The 9,157-nt window shown below is 43.4% G+C and overlaps 1 protein-coding gene across 1 annotated transcript in view; it reads left to right on the top strand.

Moving 5' to 3' along the window:
• The first annotated feature begins 263 nt into the window (after window positions 1-263).
• Window positions 264-9,157, top strand: part of ITGA8 (integrin subunit alpha 8) — a 185,300-nt gene continuing 176,406 nt past the window's right edge. Inside the window, exons 1-2 of the mRNA XM_065921168.1 lie at window positions 264-598; window positions 1,213-1,346. Of these exons, the coding sequence (XP_065777240.1) occupies window positions 393-598; window positions 1,213-1,346 (340 nt within the window). The 5' untranslated portion in view covers window positions 264-392. The remainder of the gene's footprint in view (window positions 599-1,212; window positions 1,347-9,157) is intronic.

Here is a 9,157-nt window from a genome sequence, read left to right as displayed (position 1 = left end):
ATAGTTTTTAAGATGCAACTGCGGTAGAAAGCCAACCCACGGAAACAGGCGCCTGGCGCCGGCCGCCCGCGGGGGCGAGGGCTGTCGGTGAGTTACCGGCTCCGGCCCGCAGTGTGCGGGCCGGCCACTAGGAGGCGCCCCGACCGCACCGGGGCCCCCTCCCGCCGCCAGAGGAGGGCTCGCATCCCCTCCGCCAGCCCCCAGCCGCGGGATTCCGCGGCCAGCAGACCGCAGGGGACGCGCGGAGGAGCGCCCGGGGCTGTCACCGCAGACGCGTCGCGCGCATCGACCCGGGACCAGGGCTCCCGGGACCGCCGGCCGCCACGCCCGCCGTTTCCCAGCCGGGGTCCTCGGCTCGCACTGCCCGGTGAGCACCACCCGGCCGGAGGGCGATGTCTGCCCGGCCCCGCCGCGGTCTCCGGGGCAGCCGGGCACCGCCGCTTGCGCCCCTCTGCTGCTTCTCGGCCGCTCTGGGGATGCTGTGGTCCCCCGCCTCGCAGGCGTTCAACCTGGACGTGGACAAGCTCACGGTGTACAGCGGACCCGAAGGCAGCTACTTCGGCTACGCGGTGGACTTCCACATACCTGCCGCTCGCACGTAAGTCGCCCCAGGTGCGGGTCCCTGCCCCTCTGCCGGGGGACCCAGGCCTGTCCCCGCAGCCTCCTGGCAGGCGATCCCGAGCGTCCATCCCGCTGCCCACTTAGGGTCCCGTCCGGTTCCCCGCCACCAGCCTCTACCCTCCCAGTCCACGCTGGATGTGCCTTGTGAACTTTGAACCAGGGACATGTCACTTGCCTCGAATCCGAAAGTCCTGCGGAGCTCCAGGGACAAAGACTGGAGCATCGTACAAGGGAAACAGGACCGAACAGACTCAGGCCAGTTAAAACAACGACCACAACACGGTCTGTTTATACATAGCCTGTAACAATTAAGCGTCTGGGCTCAAGTGCTGTCTGCTATAAGCAGCTGGGCTCTGTCCTCAGCTAATTCTCACTACCTACCCCGCCGCCCCCCCTCCCCGGCCCCCCACAATCTCTCAACTCGCTGTATACATAGCTCCACCTAGAGAAGAATTAGGAATATTTGCACCCTCTTCCAAACCAGGTTTCAGACGCCCGGAGGTTTCCAAGAGGAAATCTAGTTTGACAGTCTGTCTCCATCATAAGTACGTTTCCGATTCCAAGGAGTGATTTTGTCCAACCTCTTCTCAGGGCGAGTGTCTTGGTGGGGGCGCCCAAAGCCAACACCAGCCAGCCAGACATCGTGGAAGGGGGAGCAGTCTACTACTGTCCTTGGCCCGCCGAGGGGTCTGCGCAGTGCAGGCAGATACCATTTGACAACACCAGTAAGTGATATTTGTCATTCTCAACTGTTGGTTCTGGTTTCAAAGTGCCAGAGCCATGGGGAGTCAGGTCCCCACTTTCTTTGTAGAATTTGGCCTTTGTGATGGGTCGGTGTTGCGGGTGGTGCAGGTTCGGAGAGAAATCAAGCTTTTTAAAGCCCGAGTGAAGGGGAGGAAGATGTTAAGTGCACCCCAGAGAGGGAACAGTATTTTGAGCTTGGGTATTTGAATGCATCCTGGTCACTTCAGTTTCCTTACTATTCTGAGATAAGGGTGTTCAGGGTGAGTGGATGGTTTGGAGAAACACAGATGTTACTCCCTAATCTTGATTCTGGAGAGAATTTGGTTGTTTCCCGAGAACAAATCTGGAAAAAGACATAGCCTTAGAATTTCCAGTGCCCAAACTCCGGAGGCAAGAGTCAGCTGCTGCAGATCCAGACATCACTCCATGTTGCTATTTAATTCTTTACAGAAAGAAAGCATTTTCTTTCAAAATATTGGACACTGGATGCAAACTAGTACAGGCAGAGTGTGGATGGATTACATTCATTTCCAAAATCCCTAGACAGATGTTTCTTATTTAATTAAAGGGAAAATACATTTTAAACAATTCAGGCTGGTTATGTTTCCTCTGGTGTTTTCTCCTTGGGTCTTGAGAAAATAATCTAAACTTAATGCTTTCAAAAACATTAACGCTGATTGTTTTAATTTGTACCTCCAAAACTTTATGAATTCAAAAGGTATATATTATCAGAAAGCAAATATCTCTTTTCAGAAAAATGTGAACATGTCAACTTAATGTTCTTTGATGAACAATCAATTAAAATACCTTTTGCACAGCGGAACTATTTTATGACATCATTCTTCATTATTGTTATATTAGTATATATTTAGAATTTGTGTAGGATGTCAGTTTTCACAGAATTTGGATGAAATTGGATGGATATTTACCTGTTACCTCAACTGATTTGCATTTTTTATTTTAAAGGAGAAAATAATTTCCATTCTAAGAATGTGGAAGTAATGTCACAGAGAAAAGTCCTGTGCAAGCATTACCTTGAAATATGACCAAATTAGGAGATATTTTATAAATGTACTTTAAAATTATGTTTTTGTATGTGTCTATATATGGTCACAGTAGCTCTTTTATCATTTAATTAAATAAGTCAGTTATTTCATACCAACTTTCATAAGCTTTTACTTTAAAGTTTAAGTATTAGAAACTGGAAAAATTAAACCACTTGATATTAATTTGTGAAAGAAATCTTTCAGTTAGTGGTTGAATCAGGACTTCGGATGCTTCTAAATACTGATTTCTAGCTTAATATTAAAATAAATTTCCTAAATCAGAAAAATTACGCATAAAATTAGTGGTATTTTACTAATCCATATCAAAATCATTTGTATTTTTAAAGTATTTTAAGTGTAAGCCTTGATAAATAAAAACACAAATTTTTGGCATTATTTGAATTTAAACTTAGCATTAGCATTTGGAGACATGTGATGTGTTTTTACCAAGAATCAATCTATAGTCATGGACATGAAATTAATAACCTTCTAGAATAGTCTCATAACATATCAACATATCAAATCAGGATCTGGTTAGTATATTTTTCCTTTGATAAACAAAGAATCAATGTCTGTTCAGGTAAGTCACACCTGAAGACCTAAATATTAATCCCAGGTGTCACAGATGAAAACCGGAGTATACAGACATGAGTATGAATTTTTAAAAACTGACCACTCCCATCCCAAAAGTTCTAATGTTACATGACAGTAGGTAACATTTTCCAAAAGTTCATTCTAAAGTAACTGTTTGGATCTTCGAATTCAGTTTCCCATAGAAAACTAATGTTGAAAGATTGTGCTTTGATTTCCAGAATAACCCACAGGAATGCACTTAACCCTTACTCTAGCTGAATTATATTTGCAATGAAGCAGTAGGGGACAATCTAGTATGATTCTGGCAATTAGATCAATAGGAAAATAGTAAGAATGTTGAGAAAAGATCAGGATTCCTTGAAGAAAGACAGGGGTAGATGGCACTTTTCTGGGCAGGTTCTCAGGAAGACATCTGAACATCTCAAAGGGTTTTTGAGATTAATGTTATTGGTTCTACATTATGTCTTATTTTACTTCTAAATGGATGGAGTTTTTTTTTGTTTTTCTTGAGAGATGCATGCATCCTACTATCTTATATTTGCAGCCATAATCACTGCAATTTGAGAATTTGTTAATGGAACAAAATGAGGGAAAGAAACAGGGAGGTAGATAAATGTTTCTGGAATAATTGAGCAAGAAATGGAAAAAAAGCAAAAACAAAAAACACAAGGCTGAGGAGGCCAAGCAACATTAGTAAGAAATGAATGGTCTGTGATGGAATGCACAAAGCAGTGACCTGTGAAAGCCTATGGGAGTTTCCAAGAGCGAAGATTAAGAATGATTGAGAAAAAAAAAAAAAAAAATGATTGAGAAAAGGAAGTTCCTTGTGTTAGCCATCAGGGGGTACTGTGGGCCCAGGAACCTTGGCTGCTCCTGGGAATGGGCTGAGAATGGTTGGGGGAAGAGGAATCAGAGGATTGTGGCTCAGGGGGTTGCTACTGAGTGGGAGCCAGTGCACTACACATCATTTCTACCAGTGACGTTATCCATGAAGCCCAAGACGGTGGAACTGCCAATGAATGCCATTTGCTGCAAAACTGTGAAAGGGAGGGACAGCAGGAGCCCATAGAGCTATTTCCAGTCCGAGTGTCAGTTTTGTGGGCAGAATATGATCTTGGAACCAAAGATAGAAGGCAGAAATAAGCATTCTGACTCTGGGTGTTGCAGTCAGCATTACCAGATACATTGCATTTATTCATCACCTACTTTGTACCCATCACTTATCCACATTATTTCTAATCCATACAACAAAACAACCATGTAAATCCTGTTTCATGAATAAGGAAAGTGAAGTCGCTCAGTCGTGTCCGACTCTCTGAGACCCCATGGACTATATGTATAGCCCACAAGGCTCCTCCCAATACTGGAGTGGGTTGCCATGTCCTTCTCCAGGGGATCTTCCCGACCCAGGGATCGAACCCAGGTCTCCCGCATTGTGGACAGATGCTTTACCCTTTGAGCCACTAGGAAAGCAACAGACATCAAAGGTGTTAAAACAGATACATCCAAGGTCCCACAATGGTAAGCAGCAGATGCAGTACTGGTCCTAACAGACTGCAAATTCAAGGTCAGATCCTGTGGAGCTGAGGCACTGGTCATCTTCCTCCGCCCTCCCCCACTTTCCTACCTGAAGTTACCTTCACACGTTCCAGTTAAAATGATCCTCCAGAGAAGATCTGAAAGGCGAAACGGTTTAGGTACAGGGTCATTTAAGCCAGAGGTCATGGAGGTGGCCGTTGTCAGGGTGGGAATGATGGCTTGGGCGGTACATGTCCCCTCAGAGTCCCCAGTCCCCATCCACGGTCTCTTGTCTTACTCCCTGGCCGTGGGCAGCAGCGTGCATGTCCAGCATGAACCAACCCCCGCCTTCCCCCCCAACCACCCCCACCGCCAGAGGAAGAAAATCCCTCTGTTTGACAAAGTAGTAACTCCAAGTGTTGGACACCCACAAACTGACATGCATGCAATAGCGTATGATGTATCAGGCATCAATAAATATCACATTGCAAATATTCCTTTGTACAGAGAATCCTGACTGTCTCTGTCTTCCACCCTGTCTGCTTTTACTATTACATCTGAATTCAAGACATTCTGAGTAAATTTGAACTTTTAATGATGTAATTTCAACTTGTTCAGGCCCCTGGGGTGCCTACAAATTAATATTCGCTGTAGTAACCTACTCAACTCTCTCAACCTAGACACTGGAGGAGACTGGCCTATAATTTAGTCCCTGAATCTGGTTGTGATCTTGAACCTTAGTTTATTTAAGGTCAACTGCCTGTTTTTTTGTAAAGTCTGCCTTTGAGTTTGAATTTTTTTTCATTAAATAGTCATTGATTTTATTTGTACTTTATCCTGTAACCGGGATTTTAAAAAAATTACTTCTCATCATAAATGCAAAAACAGAGGAAGCTGGGAATTGCCTAACACTTCAAATGCATGAATACTATTAAAATCTGTGGTCCTTTCAAGTATGGAAAAAGGAAACTTTCGGGAAGCATATGGTGGTGGGGGAGGTGCAAAGTGCAAAGAGTAGATAATTTTCCTGCTCTGTGCAAAATCAAGTGGCTCCAAAAATCCCCTTCTCTCATCTCCCTTCTGTCTTTCCCCCTTACTTCACTAGAATAAAATTCCCCCACCCCCAAAATTGATTTCTTTCCTTTTTGGTCCTAAACTGTGCCCCACGTCTTAAACGTAAAACATCGCATCTGCCAAGTTCATGCCTCTCCTTTCTAAATCGACTCCAAGGTTCATTGTTTTTCTACTTCCTACATTTTCCAAACCCATGTGTGGATTATAGAAAAAGCCCTGAATCACAGCTCCCCAACTAGAAGAGGGGTGAATGAAACAGACACTCTATCTTTGCAGTGATAAGAAGGCAAATTGCAACAATGGTAACAAAAGCATAGAACACAAATATTTGATTGTTTTAAATACTCAAATGAAACATTTTGAGGAGAAAGATAATAGCATGAGCTAATAAATGATCATCATCACAGCATTAGTAATACAGCTGGGAACGCTCCCAATTAGAGACCCACTTAAAGAAGAAACAAGAGGAAGTGGGAGTACCACTGAGATTTGGGAGTCATCTGAGAAAGACTACCAGAATTTGCCTGACCTTAATTTAGCATCTTATATATATATTTAAAGCTTAAAATGGAAGACAATTTGGTTAGGATATTTCAGAGCTCTAGGAAGCTGAGATTTTTTTGGGAATTGTGTTGTAGCTTGGAGACCGGAAGCCTTTGTTGGAGGGGGCAGGCAGGAGTCTGTTTTATTTTGTGTCAAGGGAGCCCACAATAAGAAGCAGCTTAAAGCATCTGGTGCTGTGATGGGTACAGGGTTGTATTTTGATAGTATTGGGTGTGCCCTTCATGTGAGGGTTGGGAAACATATTGGTCACATAAGCCTTGCTTTTCTAACTTCCTCAGAAAGAAATCAGTTTTTGTTCAGTATCAAAGCAGAGGCAAATGGAGGGCATAGCTACCTCCAGTAAATGACAGAGGAAATAACAGAAATGCGATAGAACTCAGACGGCAGAAATCTGGACTCTGGTGAATTCAATTGAAAGTGGAAAAAAACTTTTTTTTGGGTGAAAGCCCAAGGATAACCTGCACCTTTGAGAATTAATAATTGCCAGAGTTAGTGTTTTACGACTTGTACACTTATATATACATACACACACATACACATACACACATGCACATACACACACACTCTTTAGGGCAGAAAGCTTACTCTGCCAAGTACTTCTCTTACTGAGTCATCCGGGGTAATTAAGCTGGAAGGCTTACTTTAGAAGCAATTCATGATGGCTCTCAAATGGGCTCTGATGGGCTATCATCTCAAGCTGACAGATGCAACCAACATCCCTCAGCTTCTCTCAATTGACTCAGACTTTCATGTGACAAAATGCAATGGCTATCAAGTCCTGACATGAGCCGGAAGGAGGCAGTGGTCCCTACAGTACACAGCCCCGGAGGAAGCAATTAGAAAAAAGGAAGTCCTTGAAACTCCAACCAGAAATGGGAAACAGATCTGCTCTATGGCTAGTTGAGTAGAAAGAGCATTAGGCGCCTGTTGCTTAATCTGCAAAATTCTTTCAAGAATCTGGAAGTGTGTGTGATGGAAGAGGCTTCCAGGCTCTTGGCAGGAAGAATCCGTGCAGCAGCTGTAGCATTCTGGGAGAAATGTAGGAAATTGTCTTGAAACTGTTCTGAAAGCAAGAAAAACAAACTGGCACATTGAAGCCGACTGGTTGAGATGTGAGCATTCAAACTTTACCTGTTGTGTATAGAGTATTGTATCTGTGAGTTGTGTTAATGGAACGAGTTGCCGACATTCCTAACAAGCTGAGCTCAGCAGTGCCCTGAAGGACACCAGCCAGAGACACAAACCCAGATTTTTGAGGAAGAGAGATAAAAACTAATTATAGATCTTATTAAAAGTGCTCCCTTTTAAAATATTTCATTTTCAAAATTCAGTTTAAATACATCTTCAGAAAACATATTAGTGTATCAAGCAAGGTGTACCTGTATAATGAAACACTAAAATAGATTAAAAGTAGTTTTGATTCTGGGTTAAGTTATATGAAGATTTGAGGTAGATAAGCAAATTGTGATGCACAGATAGGCATTTAATACTTTAAACACTGGTGTTGCTCTGTTAGGGACCTCAGCCAGGCAACTCTCAGACTAGTTGAAAAGGAAGAGGGCTTAACCAGCCCTGCAGAAAGGCCAGCTCCTGGATCTCTGAGATTTGAACCCAAAGGTCTGCAAGTTGAGAAACTCTTCTAGGTCCACAAACACTGGTGAAAGTGATCAGTTACCCTTTTAATTGTTTTAGTAAAAGTAAAGCATAGGTTACAAAAATAAGTCTTTGCAGAAATAGTTGGGCTTCCCCAGTGGTTCATCCACCTACAGTGCAGGAGATGCAGGAGACATGGGTTTGATCACTGTGTCAGGAGGGTTCCCTGGAGGAGGAAATGGCAACCCACTCCAGTATTCTTGCCTGGAGAATCCCATGAACAGAGAAGCCTGGAAGGCTACAGTCCATAGGGTTGAAAAGAGTCAGACACAACTGAGTGATTGAGCATGCACACATAGAAATGGTTGCCAGGCATTAGAAGTGAGAAGGAGGGGTGGTCTCCAAAGGGGAAGATTGAAGGAATTTGAGGAGCTAATGGAACTTCTTATGTCTTGATTGTGATGGTGGTCCATAACTATAGGTATGTATCAAAAGTTGTTGAACTGGGAACTTTGCTGGTGGTCCAGTGGTTAAGAGTCCATCTGCTAATGCAGAGGACATAGGTTAATCCCTGGTCTGGGGAGATCCCACATGCCTCAGGGAAGCTAAGCCTGCACGCCACAACTACCAAGTCTGCACTCTAGAGCCTGCAATAAGAGAAGCCACCACATTGAGAAGCCCTTACACCACAATGAAGAGTAGTCCTTGCTCGAGACAACTAGAGAAAGCCCTATGGGGGCTTTGAAGCAATGAAGACCCAGCGCAACCAAAAATAAATAAATGAATACAAAGAAACAAGATTGTTCAAAGAAAAAAGTCATTGAACTATACATCTCCAAGAATGAATTTTACTGCATGTAAATAAAACCAAAAAGAGAGAAAGAAAACATTATGGAGTATGCTAGAGAGTTATATATTTGATATGATGTTAAAGCTGGTTGTATGGCCATTGCTATGATCATGTGAGTTTAAACTGTTAGACTACAGGAAGCTCTGATGTGATAATAGCTGGGAGTATAAGGACACAGCCCTGAAAGGCTAAGTAAGTCGCCTTACTGCCCCCAAACAGGGGAAAACAGTATGTCAGCTCATCACGTAGGACCCTCTTTACCATTCTTTAAATAAAGAATACTATGATCAGGATGTGTGTGGCAACACACCCATGTGAATGGAAACATGCTGAATCAGAATAAATCTTTGCAATGAAGCATCATATTTGGTAATTCTCATGTCGTTGCTGAAATTCAGGCATGGGATCTCCCATTGATCATCACTGAACTAAGGAGCTCTCACTTCAGACACATTATTGTAGTGACCAAAATTCATGTAACTGCACTGCAGGGCATTAACTTATTCACATTAGATCAATTTTATTCTTAAGCTCTGGTGCTTGACCTACGGAC

This window comes from Muntiacus reevesi, chromosome 2 (assembly GCF_963930625.1).
Source record: "Muntiacus reevesi chromosome 2, mMunRee1.1, whole genome shotgun sequence".
Taxonomy (NCBI): Eukaryota; Metazoa; Chordata; class Mammalia; order Artiodactyla; family Cervidae; genus Muntiacus; species Muntiacus reevesi.
This window is presented reverse-complemented; position numbering and strand designations above follow the sequence as displayed.